Consider the following 14,604-nt stretch of genomic DNA (forward strand, 5'->3'; position numbering starts at 1 on the left):
TACGGGTTCAAAACAACGGATTTTGCGCAGTCTTCGTGTGGACTGTATATTAGAAATATAGGCCTAATGGTTAACCCCAACCGTACCTCTCATACATGTTTTCCCCAACAGCCTTAAGCCGATAAAACGCGTTTAATTAGACAGCCTATTATTATAACATAGACAACCCTATAGATACAATATGTAGGATAGGCCTTTAGCCGGAACTAATAGAGATATGACAAACTATATTTGCGTAATTTAAAATGGGTTAAACACTAGGCCTATAAAATACCAATGTATGGTGCCGATAATAAATATATCTGTATGTGATTAAAAAAAATACAAGTTATACATTTCATTAATCATGATTGGGACACAAATATTACATAGCTCGTTTTTATTAACTCTTTAAATTAAATCAGAGACAGGAATAAAAAATCAGATCACAAATGTTATAATCCAGTGTATTTCAAGTGCATTTTTTTCTTTTCAATTAGACTGTATTTATATATATATTCTTATTTTCAGGTTTTATCATGTTATCAAGGTACAAACAAAAATGATCGAGTATACTTTAAATAGGAATTCAAGTATGTTTATGGAATGTTTTTTTTAACGTAACAGATAATACCAACAATGTAAACTTTCAAAATGTGAAAATGTCCACCGACAACAGATACAGCAGACTATCACTGAAATTAACGTTCTAATTTATTTTCTACCAAATAAAAAAAATGTTCAGGCGTTTTACTTTAAAAGGTGGAATTGAGCTCTTAAGTTTACATGTCACAGAACAACATTCACAATTTCAGACCACTGGAATCACAACCTATGAATGTATTTACAGTAGAAATTGTACAGTTATTTTGTTCAAGGCTTGTATGGGGGCTTTATTTTAAAGCATTTAAGCAAATAAACGATTTAGATTACCGTGGGCATGGAGAGAAATAACGAAAGATTAACACTGCATTGTAACCTAACCTTGAATGTGGATTGATGGTACAATTTGCTCCTAAATTAGGACATCGCAGAATAGAATTAAGAGAAGGGTCATATTTGACTAAATGTAATAAAAATGATCTCAGAGTAAACGTCTTCATCGTCAGAGGATAGTCACATTTTACAAGACCGTGACTAAAACAGGGGTGCAGTGATCATTTCTGTCCATAGTCCTTTGATACATCACCAGGCCTATCACTGACCCTCCTTTACTATAACACGCATTTACCTCAGAGTTTCTCCAAGCTTTTGGGGTTGGTCAGAATCTCTCTCGCCAGTCGCCAGGTCTGTTTGGCTGCATTTTCTAGAGCAGAATGAGGTTTCCCCTGGAACAGGTCTAGAGTAGGCAGGAAGTAATGGGGACACCTCCTGCACTGTAAACACGAAATAAGCTGCAATAGAATCCCGTTCAAACGGTCCCCGAGGTTGTTCTCGTCCCAGTCAGACTCCCGTGGATGTTTTTCACACTCATAAGAAACCAGAGTCTTCATGTGGTAGTTGTTGAGGGGCGTCCCAGGCAGCTCGAGGTGCCGGTCCCGTAACGTCTTGAGGACCGACAGACATTTCTTCCTGCAGCCTCCCAGGAGTAGGCGGTTCTCGGCCTCGCCGAACTGCAGGACCCAGGCGTCGCTCTCTGCCGAACTTTGTTTTCCGTTCAACGAGTAGCACTCTTTAGAGAGAAGGTTGAATCCCTCGGCCTTTACCTCGGCTACCCTGTTGGGCCCCGGCCAGGGGATGTGCGGTAGGGGCCAGTGCGCTGCGCTGCGGGGCCAGATCCCGGTGCATTTGAAAGCCGGGGTGATCTGAACGATGTATCTGTCTCTGATGCGTAACTTCACCTCGCTGGTGTCTGACACCATTTTGACAACATCTCTATAGCTGCATTTATCCACTGCCTGCGCCACTAGGGTCTGAAATCTGGAGCGGATCTTGCGCGCAGAGAGGTACCCGGAGGCAGTGATGAATTCTACCCAGAGAGACATGCTCCTCTTGCGGCCGTCGCTTAGCTTGAGCACGGCGCAGCCCGGCAGAGACCCATCATCCACGAAGTTAAACACCCCCATCTGGTTGAGGTAGAGCACCACCTCGAACTCCGTGGGGGAGATGACCTCTAGCCCCTCGAAGCGGTTGTCCATCTCGTTGAGAGAGCTGATGAATCGGGGCTCCTGCACCTCCACCTCCTTCAAGACGTCCGAGACCACCTTGCACACCTCCCGGATGGTCTTGGAGATGGCCGCTTTCCGAGATTGACATTTCTCCTGGTAGTATTTGTTGAGGTGGTACACCAGCTTGGCCTGGGCGGCTATCATGTTAGGGCAGAGATCCGGGTTGTAGACCGGAGTCTCGCAGTAAGCCGACGGATCCAACGCGGCTGTTTGTACGGGAGCCAATTTTAGAGAAGAAAGAACGCTATTAAAAAGAAAAAAAATGTGTTCCACAAGACCCAACCCAGCCTCTTGCTAGTTTGGGCACATGCGTAATAACCTCGCTGGTCTAAATCATAAGCTTTTGCAATGGACTGCAGTTGAAAAAGTATGTCCTTCGATTTGCGAATAATTATCAAAAGTCCATATTACACGCCCTCACGTCAGTAGTCAAAACAACCTCTTTGTTGTTTTTGTTAACTCTAATCACTGCTGTAGTTATGGATCCACATGCGAAAGTGCGCGGTGCAGTCTGTGTGTGTATGTGTGAGGGCGTTGTGGAGGCGGCTGAGTCTTTCTGTGTTTAACAGCCCGGACGCTCTTCGGGAAATTATAAAGGGAGGGTTAGGAACGAGGATGTCCAATCGCCATCTGATTCGTCACCGCCTCCAGTTTATCGAACGCAAATTAATTCCCGGGTTTTATACAAACTTTAAACTAAAGGTAGTAATGTCGAGGATCGGAAGTCCACCTACGCATTGGCTAGAGAAAAAACATCCCACTTTCAGGAAGTCTTTTTGACATTTAAACGGATTTTCTTCAACTGCTCATTTTAGACTGCTTGTTTGTATGCTACAGTAGGTAGGCTATAACATATGCAAATGTTTATCTTATTTATTTGTTTTGGAATAAAATATTTTATTAAGTAGCATTTTTCCCGTGTTTATTATTCTTGCTTTCTCAGATTTTCGTTTTTTATTTTACTGTATTGACCACAGCCTAAGGATGGTAGCTGATCTAATATTAGACACGACGCCTGAATGACAGATTTGATGACAGTCGGTGCGTGGGGTTATGTCTTTTCTTTTATTTTGTTGCTTTGACAGACGATTCGCTATGCTAAATCTATTCAACAGGAATTTGGAATGCAGTGTCCGGAGAAAAAAATATCCTACTACAGGTTGAAATAACCTATATTAGATGGATTTACGTCTTCGGCATATCAGTAGGCTAGGCTATTGTATATTTATTAGGCCTGTGAAATCACACGCGGGTTATTTTTTACAATAATGCATGTATGCCTGGAACATTGTAGTAGTTAAAAATAGTGGACCGGTTCATTTCCCCAGTTTTCCAGCATAAATAGGCTAATGATAACATAAAGGTACAAATCCCTTTAGAAGTTCATTGTTTTTTCTTACAGTGTCGATGTATAGGCTATTCAACGCAATAAAATACATCTTCAGGCCTACCTTTCAATTAAGAAGTTTTTGAATTTGAATGTAAATATTTTTCGTTATTTTAATGTATGAAATAGGCCTACTATTCCTCATTAATTGAAGGATGAACTTGTCAAATTAAGTAGGACACTCATCTTATCAGTGGAGAAAAATTAAGATGGCATAGATATTTCCTTTAGCTATACCACTGTGTTGTAAGACTGTAATCTATACATGTGTAGGGATTTTAAAATATTTCCAATATGTATTATTTTTCAGCATTGGTAAATGTTTTATTGCAAGCATCTTGTTAGTTCGTTGAAATACGCAATTCCGATCATTTTTTATTTCACAATATTGTATAAGGCCGTTTTGTATGCAAAAAAACAGATTGTGAACACACGGTTTTCATAAGCAGGCCGTTACAAATGATTGATGTTGTACATTGTAGGCATCATTCTAGGTGAGTGTTGTGTGAGCAGTGTTTACAATTATCACGAATATGACGATAGAACAAATTAAACAATATTAAACAATAGCAACGAAAATAAAACTATACTTTATCATTATTATTATTATGATAATTATTTTAGCCTATATTAAAAAATTGACTTGAGTAGGCCTAGTATTTTCATCAGAAATAAATGAGGCCTACATAGGCAACACAACATAGGCTAGGTCTACAATATTCATGTTAGTACGACAAAAATACTTAACTATTCCAATCGTATTACTAATATAAAACAGATTATTATGTTATCAAGACCTCAATGGAAGCAATACACATTTATGCACAACACCAGTAGACTAGATAGTTTTATGCAGACGAAGTTGCTGCACATTTCTGCACAGTTAACAAGTCCTTCCCCCACACCAAATCACTGAACAATCACTGTAGTTATCACCGAATCAACTCCCTATCTCGGAGCCATCTTTAGCTTTAAAAGTAGTAATCATCCTGGCTAATCATAATTAATGTCCCACTGTTACCAGGCAGGTATTACAGATATGACAACACATGGGTGTGCTGGTATAGACCGTGCCAAGATAACACATCATTACTCTAGGCCCATCAAAAGGTCTACTACGAAAATATGAATTCAAATTAAGTGTGAAATATAGTTTATTATATTCATAACCTTAATTATTATTTTAGATTGATAGTCAACAGAAATCGTTTTGGGTTAGATATTGACAAAACTAGGCACTAGCTACCACTTCCCAGTGGAGATTTTTCTTAGTCACTTTCATGGAGTGTTTTGCGATTGTAGGACATTCTATACTGGTTTCATGTGGAGAGAGATAGGAGGAAAACCTGCACCTTCTCTCTCTCTCTCTCTCTCTCTCTCTCTCTCTCTCTCTCTCTCTCTCTCTCTCTCTCTCTCTCTCTCTCTCTCTCTCTCTCTCTCTCTCTCTCTCTCTCTCTCTCTCTCTCTCTCTCTCTCTCTCTCTCTCTCTCTCTCTCTCTCTCTGTCTCTCTCTCTCTCTCTCTCTCTCTCTCTCTCTCTCTCTCTCTCTCTCTCTCTCTCTCTCTCTCTCTCTCTCTCTCTCTCTCTCTCTCTCTCTCTCTCTCTCTCTCTGTCTCTCTCTGTCTCTGTCTCTCTGTCTCTCTCTCTGTCTGTAGATCAGCATGTGTATACATGGCCTTTATTAGAGCCAGACTAGTCTACAGTCTACTTCCAACTCCAAGTTTGTGTGTGGCCATGAGGCTGGCCATCCCTCTACGTGATAGGGGAGGGGCTTTTCTTCAGGATTATCACCTCTTTAATCTAAAGCATGTGGCTGCTTAGATCTAACAACCTGGACTACTCTACACAGATCTACATGTAACAACCTGGACTACTCTACACAGATCTACATGTAAATGTTCATGTTTAGATCTAACAACCTGGACTACTCTACACAGATCTACATGTAAATATTCATGTTTAGATCTAACAACCTGAGATCTACATGTAACAACCTGGACTACTCTACACAGATCTCAGTTCTGTTCAGCATTTGCTATGTAAATATTCATGTTGATCTAACAACCTGAGGTGACTGGTTTGTACTGAATGACACGTTTCCCCAAAACAGTGTGCAATGTTCAACAGCCTTTGAGGTACGTTTGTGTGTGAATTAAACATTGCACACCCCTGGTCTACTCTACACAAATCTACACTATATAGCAATCTGGTCTACTCTACTATAGATCTAAACTAACAACCTGTTCTACTCTACTCAGGTCTATACTATCCTCTATGGTCTCTGTGTTAGATCCACTATAGCAGATAAGGGTTAGCGTCTATCTCTGACCCGGCCTAATTTCAATAGAACCTATTTCTGACCACACAGCCCAATGCATGACTCTAGTATGGGGCCTTTTTCTATTCTGACCCAGAATAACATCAGTCCGGTCTCTGACCCTCCAGCTTTATGTATGATTGTGTAAATCAATACAATGACTTCTACTTCCTACCATGTGACCCAGGCTTCTTTGTGTAGAAGGCTTCTTTGTTTTTACGGCACTTCTCCTTTCCCCCTCCATTCTTCATTTTTCTCTTTCTTTTAGTAAGACTGATCCTCCTGTCAGTGGTCTGAAATGGGGGTCAACAGTTCTTGTCTAATAGCTGAAATGGCTTTGTGATGACACCATAGTTTATCACGCACACACACACACGGCCTGAAACTGGACATGAGATTTTTCAGTTTGACAATTACAAGTCTAAATTGACAATATAACATACATTTTTTGATGCCACAAATCCATCGCCCCAGACAGTGTAAACATTTACGATATAAAAATACAGTTTTTATAAATGTACAGTACACCAGCTAAAACCAGGATAATATTAATTTTATTAAGACAGACCAAATTAATCCAAGACCATATTAACAATTTAAATGTCTCAATAGTAATAACAGCATCTCATAATGTGCCCATTAAAGTCAACTAATTGAGGATATTAATAGTCAGTGTGTCTCTCTATTGATAATCCTTTTAGAACATGACAAATAGGGTCATCCATGTTATTCTGTCGTCTATCTCTCTGTACATTATAGAAGACTGGGGATGGAAGGCAGCCAAGGAGAGGTTCAGTCACCAAATCAAATCCAGATTATACCAACAGTCTCTAATGGAGTGGCAGTGCAATAAGACTCAGATTAAGAGGGTGGCATTTAAGACATGTGTGATCAGCATTAGGCCTCACACTGGGATAAATAATACACTTAACCCGCTCGGGATGGGGACTCACTTTGACATGTCCCCCCACAAAATGTATTAATCTCAAAATGACATTGTCATTGGGGTTTTTAATAATCTGAATATCATTATTCCAGACAATATGGTGTCTCTGTGGGGTAGCCCGTTAATTTCTGGGCCTTGTGTCTTCCACCCTCTGGATCCTTCCTCCACCTCGGCCCCCTCTGGATCTCTGACCCCCCTTTCTTCATCTGTTATACCCCCTCCTCGTGTCAGCAGCCTCCCTGTGTTTGACTCCTCCCTCCCGGCTCTTTCTCAATTCATATTTCCTTGATTCCTCACATCCTCTGACCTCGCATCCTTCTCAAAACACATTGGAGAAAAAGGTCAGAGGGGAGGGACCTTGGACCTTCAATATGATTTAGGAGGAAACAAGGACAAAGGATGCTAGATGTTGCATAGAGACGGATTGAGACAGAGCCCTCGTGTCAGCAGCCTCTCTGTGTGAGTAGTAAGGAGACGGGACAACACAGCCAGAGGCTCTGAAGGACCTTCTCGTGATCAGCTAGGGCCCAGGCTAGGTCTCATATACTACAGACCATCAGGCTACAGCCTGGTGGGGTTACAGAAAACACATCAGAATAACAGAACTTTGGTGTGTATTTCCGTGACAGAGGAGGAGAGAGGAGGAGAGAAAGAGGGAGGGCGAGAGAGAGAAGAGAGAGAAGAACAGGGGAAATTATGAAAATGAATGAATTATCTCAGCACCTCCACCACCCGCCTCCCTCCTCTCCTCAATATGGAATGCTTGTCAGCCTTTCTGATTAATGACACGCATTTATTTGCATCAATTTTGCATTAATATAATTAAATATAATTTTGTTTCATTTGCCGACACGGCTTTGCATAATAACACAGAAAATGAGAGGTATTATTAGAGGTATGCCATTTTAAAAAGTGGATAACATTCTGTGAACGATCATACATTTTTCTGTTTAAGTATGAGCCCATGGCATTACTGTGTAGAAATGCTTAGGTTATGGTTGCATCTCAAATGGCACCCTATTCTCTCTATCGTGTACTACTTTTGACCAGGGTCCATGGTATTTTCTATATGTGCACTACATAGGGAATAGGGTGCCATTTGTGATGCAGTCTGTGGCTGCCCCTGTCTGTATAATCACACAGATAAACTCTCTATCTGTTGTACATAACAGTGTTAAGGTATTAGTAAGAGATGGGAGCTGTGTCCTGCTACGTTATTATGCTGTTATCTGTTAATATCTCTGCTGCAGCATTGTAAAGGCTTGTGGTATGTCGTTAGAGCAGCAGCATTGTAAAGGCTTGTGGTATGTCGTTAGAGCAGCAGCATTGTAAAGAGTTGTGGTTTGTTGTTAGAGCATCAGCATTGTTAAGGCTTGTGGTTTGTTGTTAGAGCAGCAGCATTGTTAAGGCTTGTGGTTTGTTGTTAGAGCAGCAGCATTGTAAAGACTTGTGGTTTGTTGTTAGAGCAACAGCATTGTAAAGGCTTGTGGTTTGTTGTTAGAGCAGCAGCATTGTTAAGGCTTGTGGTTTGTTGTTAGAGCAGCAGCATTGTTAAGGCTTGTGGTTTGATGTAGACTAGTTTATAATATAATCTCCAGTCTGTTTTGCCAGAGAGAGGAAAGATGCCACCTCATGTTTGTTTTTGTAATGCAATATATATATATACAGTACCAGTCAAACATTTGGACACCTACTCATTCCAGGGATTTTCTTTATTTTTACTATTTTCTAGATTGTATAAAAATAGTGAAGACATCAGAACCATTAAATAACACATAAGGAATCATGTAGTAACCAAAACAGTGTTAAACAAATCTAAATATAATTGAGATTCTTCAAAGTAGCCACCCTTTGCCTTGATGACAGCTTTGCAAACTCATGGCATTCTCTCAACCAGCTTCATGAGGAATACTTTTCCAACAGACATGAAGGAGTTCAAACACATGTTGAGCATTTGTTGGCTGCTTTTCCTTCACTCTGTGGTCCAGCTCATCCCAAACCATCTCAACCCAACAGCGTTCCAGTTCTTGACACACTCAAACCTGTTCGCCTGGCACCTACTACCATACCACGTTCAAAGGCACACATACACAATCCATGTCTCTATTGTCTCAAGGCTTAAAAATCCTTCTTTAACCTGGCTCCTACCCTTCATTTATAGGGATGAAGGTGATTTTACAAGTGACATCAATAAGGGATCATAGCTTTCACCTGGATTCACCTGGTCAGTCTATGACATGGAAAAGGGAAGGTGTTCCTAATGTTTTGTACACAGTGTAATATATGTATATATAAGAACAAACATGAGGAGGCACCTTCCTCCTCCCTATTACGGAGTGGAAGGCAACAAAGCAACAGAGGCAGAGTGATTAATCTTCATGTGTAGGAGACGTCTCCTCTCCTGTCTAAAGGTGGACACTGTAATCATGGGCCCACTGACCCTGTGTTACCCTGTGATACTCCACCAGAGCATCTTTACTGCAGCGCAGGAGCCCATTATGAATCTCACATTAATTGCACAGCCCTTCTCTCCCTTCAACGCCATGTGTTTCCAGTATAAGAGCACACAGCAGAGCAGCAGAAAACAAAGACAAAGGGAGGGATAAAAGAGGATTGTGTTGTAATGAAATGCTGGTGGCTGGGCCCATGATGAAATTAGGCCATGTTACCCAAATAAGGCCTGAAGGGTTCGTAATTGCCCGTGGTGGAGATGTGAAAAGCTGGGTGCCAACTGTCAGTGCCCAGCTAATGATGACAAATGTCTCTCTATGCAGATTGTAGTGACAGGGGGAGAGAGAGGAGAGGAGGAGAGAGAGTAGGTTTAAGGCCTACCATAATATGTAGAGAGAGAGAGAGTTGGTGTTAATGCCTACCATAATATGATGAGAGAGAGAGAGAGAGAGAGAGTAGGGTTAATGCCTACCATTATATGGAGAGAGAGAGGGTTAAAGCCTACCATTATATGGAGAGAGAGAGGGTTAAAGCCTACCATTATGTGGAGAGAGCGAGGTAAAAAGGCTACCATTATAAGAGGAGAGAGGGTTAAAGCCTACCATTATAATGAGAGAGAGAGAGAGGGTTAAAGCCTACCATTATAATGAGAGAGAGAGAGAGAGAGGGTTAAAGCCTACCATTATATGGAGAGAGAGAGAGAGGGTTAAAGCCTACCATTATATGGAGAGAGTAAGGTTAAAGCCTACCATTATTTGGATAGAGAGAGAGGTGTTTAAAGCCTACCATTATATGGAGAGAGAGAGAGTAGTGTTAAAGCCTCCCATTATATGGAGAGAGAGGGTTAAACCCTACCATTATATGGAGAGAGAGAGGGTTAAAGCCTACCATTATATGGAGAGAGAGAGGGTTAAAGCCTACCATTATATGGAGAGAGAGAGGGTTAAAGCCTCCCATTATATGGAGAGAGAGAGGGTTAAAGCCTCCCATTATATGGAGAGAGAGAGGGTTAAAGCCTCCCATTATATGGATAGAGAGGGGGTTAAAGCCTCCCATTATATGGAGAGAGAGAGGGTTAAAGCCTCCCATTATATGGAGAGAGAGAGGGTTAAAGCCTACCATTATATGGAGAGAGGGTTAAAGCCTCCCATTATATGGAGAGAGAGAGGGTTAAAGCCTCCCATTATATGGATAGAGAGGGGGTTAAAGCCTCCCATTATATGGATAGAGAGGGGGTTAAAGCCTCCCATTATATGGATAGAGAGGGGGTTAAAGCCTCCCATTATATGGAGAGAGAGAGGGTTAAAGCCTCCCATTATATGGAGAGAGAGAGGGTTAAAGCCTACCATTATATTGAGAGAGAGAGGGTTAAAGCCTCCCATTATATGGAGAGAGAGAGGGTTAAAGCCTCCCATTATATGGATAGAGAGGGGGTTAAAGCCTCCCATTATATGGATAGAGAGGGGGTTAAAGCCTACCATTATTTGGATAGAGAGGGGGTTAAAGCCTACCATTATATGGATAGAGAGGGGGTTAAAGCCTCCCATTATATGGAGAGAGAGAGGGTTAAAGCCTACCATGATATGATTTGGGATTAAGCAAGGAAAAAGTACAAAAAAAGCTCCTCAAGGACAATCCAGTCCACATAATCCAGACAGAGCAAACCCACAAAACAGACGAGCAGAACAACACACCCACAGCAAGACCCAGAGGGCAGAAAGTGCAGATGGATGGCTGTTTGAGAGAGCTGGCTGGTCTACAGACTGAGGTGAGAGAACTTAGAGGCACACATGGCACTGAAGGGTGAGGACAGAAAGCTGAGTGAGAGAGCAGGACACTCCCCCATACAATCCAGCAGAACAGCCCACCTCAGACCACAACCTCAACAGCACAACGGGACAGACAACACAGGACCCACCAATCCAATAGACCCCACCCACTCCTAACAGCTCTCCTTGTCAGCTCCCCCGATAGCCCTACTGACCCCCCCCCCCCCACCCTCCCACACACATCCACTGAGGACACACAAATTATTCCAGAGATTTTTCATTTCATTTTTCATTTTCTCATTGACTCAAATGGCAAATACATTCATGAGGATACACTTTTTCCAAACACAAAGTGGCTAAACTCTGGTGATCAAACACTAGGCATGCCCTGGAACTGTTGTAAGAGGACAGACTAGGGTCCCCCAGCCACATCATGATTCACATGGGCACGCATGACCTGAGGGCCTAGCAGGAAAGGGTGGCAACAGCACTCAAGGAGTGATTGAAAAAGCTTCTTCCACTTTCCCTAACGCACAAGTGGTTATCTCCACCCTGCTACCATTAAAAGACTTTCACCCTGCCACCATACAGTGGGTGAATGCAAGCATTTTGCGAGACTGTGCCTCAAAACATAAATGCCTACCTGGCCCACCACTCCACCCTGGATTTGAACAGCCTTTAAAACCAGGTCCACCTCCACAAGGCAGCAATCCCAACTTTTGCCAGGACCTTGAAGGACGTCACCTTCAACTGCATTCCCAGCACCTCACACAGGAGCAACAGAGCAATGGACACCCTGCCCAGACCAGCGAGACACCCTCTCAGACCTGCAAGACCACCTCCCGAAGGACACCGAGGGAACCCACGCCAAGAGGACCTACACCCAGACCACAGCATCACCAGCCACACCCCAACCAGTTAAGACCACCCCAAGCAAACCCTGGCCACACCCTATATAGCCCCCCCCCCCCATATCAGACCTATGCCCCTGCTGCCCACCCCATGCCCCCCCGCGGCAAGGACCTCAACATGACAGCAGGACATATGCCCAGGCCATGAGAAGAGCAACAGGTCCAACCCCCACTATTACACCTGCCCAAGCCCCATCCTGCAACCTAAGAGGTATGTTTTAGATGCTCAACATGCTCTGCTCACACCTACTTTGATGGTCCGAGACCTAAACCACACAAAAACAACACTAGACACTATGGAACACAAAGCTTTTACTATCTCGTCCTGGAATATACAAGGTCTGAGGTCATCTTCCTTTGGCCTAAAGATCAGGAACCCAGACTTCATCAAAGAAATTGGAAATACAGACATTGTCATCCTACAAGAAACATGGTATAGAGGAGATGGACCCACTGGTTGCTCTTTAGGCTACAGAGAGCTGGTAGTCCCACCCACCAAACTACCATGTGTGAAACAGGGAAGAGACTCAGGGGGTATGGAACATACCTAACCCACTCTATTAAATTAGTCAAAACAGGAACATTTTACATCTGGCTATAAATTAATCAGGAAATTATCTCAACAGAGAAAAATGTGCTACCTTTACCCCTCCAGTAGAATCCCCATACAGCTTCTCCATCATAGAGGTGGAGATCAACAATTTCCAGGCTCGGGGACATGTACTAGTCTGTGGTGACCTAAATGCCAGAACTGGACAAGAACCTGACACCCTCAGCACACAGGGGGACAAACACCTATCTGCAGGTGACAGCATTCCCTCCCCCATATGCCCCCCAAGACACAACTATGAAAACATAACCAGCAAAAACCGGTCACAACTCCTGTAGCTGTCGGACGCTGGGTATGTACATAGTCAATGGTAGGCTTCGAGGGGAGTCCTATGGTAGGTACACCTACAGCTCAACTCTTGGCAGTAGTACTGTAGACTACTTTATCACTGACCTCAACAAAGAGTCCCTTAGAGCTATGCGCAATCATGAGCCATCAAAGCCAAAGGAACTGAATAAAATTAAGAAATGCAATAGATGGAAGGAAAATAGTGTGCAAATCTACCAAGAAACAATTAGGCAACAACAAATTCATTACCTTCTAGAAAAGTTCCTGGACAAAAGGTTTCACTCTAATCGTGAAGGTGCAAACTTGGCAGTAGAAAAGCTAACAGTATATTTGACGTCAGCTTCCCTATAAAATCTAAACATTTCAAGCAGACAACCTAAGAAAATGAACAACAATGACAAATGGTTTGGTGAGGAATGCAAAAACCTAAGAAATAAATTTAGAAACCCATCCAACCAAAAACAGAGACCCAGAAAACCTGAGCCAACGACTTCAGTATGGTCACTAAAACAATACAGAAATACACTACAGATGAAAGAAGGAACAGCACATCAGAAATCAGCTCATTGTAATTGAAGAATCCATAGAATCAAACCACTTTGGGAAAATTGGAAACTCTAAACAAACAACAACACAAAGAGTTATCTATCCAAAATAAAGATGTATGGATAAACCACTTCTCCAATCTTTTTGGCTGTATAACAAATAACAAACAGCAGAAAAATATACATGATCAAATACAAATCTTAGAATCAACTATTAAAGACTACCAGAACCCACTGGATTATCCAAATACATTAAATGAACTACAGGACAAAATACAAACCCTCCAACCCTTAAAGGCCTGTGGGGTTGATGGTATCCTAAATAAAATGGTAAAATATACAGACCACAAATTCCAATTGGGTAAACTCTTTAACCTCATCCTCAGCTCTGGCATATTCCCCAATATTTGGAACCAAGGACTGATCACCCCAATCCACAAAAGTGGAGACAAATTTGACCCCAATAACTACCGGGGGATATGCGTCAACAGCAGCCTTGGTTTAATCCTCTGCATTATCATTAACAGCAGACTCGTACACTTCCTCAGCGAAAACAATGTACTGAGCAAATGTCAAATTGGCTTTTTACCAAATTACCATATGACAGACCACGTATTCACCCTGCACTCCCTAATTGACAAACAAACGAAACAAAACAAAGGCAAAGTCTTCTCATGCTTTGTTGATTTCAAAAAAGCTTTTGACTCAATTTGGCATGAAGGTCTGCTTTACAAATTAATGGAAAATTGTGTTGGGGGAAAAACATATGCCATTATAAAATCCATGTACACAAACAAGAAGTGGGCAGTTAAAATTGGCAAAAAGCACACATTTCTTTCCACGGGGCCAGGGGGGAAGACAGGGATACAGTTTAAGCCCCACACTCTTCAACATATATATCAATGAATTGGTGAGGATTGGTGAGAATCTAAGTCAAATGTCTACTGTATTCTGGTGATCTGGTCCCCAACCAAGAAGGGCCTACAGCAGCACCTAGATATTCTGCACAGATTCTGACCGTAAATCTAAGTAAGACAAAAATAATGTGTTCCAAAAAGGGTCCAGTTGCCAGGACCACAAATACAATTTCCATCTGCCCTTTTGTACTAAACTTTGCACATCATTACAACACTGTATAAAGACATACTATGACGTTTGACATATCTTTATTATTTTGTAACTTTTGTGAGTGTAATGTTTACTGTACATTTTTTATTGTTGAATTGAAATGAG

The 14,604-nt window shown here is 42.0% G+C and overlaps 2 protein-coding genes across 9 annotated transcripts in view; one reads left to right on the forward strand and one right to left on the reverse strand.

Moving 5' to 3' along the window:
* Positions 1-14,604, forward strand: part of LOC123992838 (neurobeachin-like) — a 342,421-nt gene that overhangs the window by 206,220 nt on the left and 121,597 nt on the right. The window lies entirely within an intron of this gene.
* LOC123992839 (putative nucleotidyltransferase MAB21L1) lies at positions 365-2,712 on the reverse strand. The gene has a single exon (XM_046294402.1). The coding sequence runs from the start codon at positions 2,289-2,291 to the stop codon at positions 1,212-1,214; it is 1,080 nt and encodes a 359-aa protein (XP_046150358.1). The 5' UTR covers positions 2,292-2,712; the 3' UTR covers positions 365-1,211.

This window comes from Oncorhynchus gorbuscha, linkage group LG13, assembly GCF_021184085.1.
Source record: "Oncorhynchus gorbuscha isolate QuinsamMale2020 ecotype Even-year linkage group LG13, OgorEven_v1.0, whole genome shotgun sequence".
NCBI classification, from domain to species: Eukaryota; Metazoa; Chordata; class Actinopteri; order Salmoniformes; family Salmonidae; genus Oncorhynchus; species Oncorhynchus gorbuscha.

Coding starts and splice junctions, on each gene's coding strand:
- LOC123992839 (XM_046294402.1), bottom strand. CDS start 2,291: ATGATAGCCGCCCAGGCCAAGCTGGTGTACCACCTCAACAAATACTAC.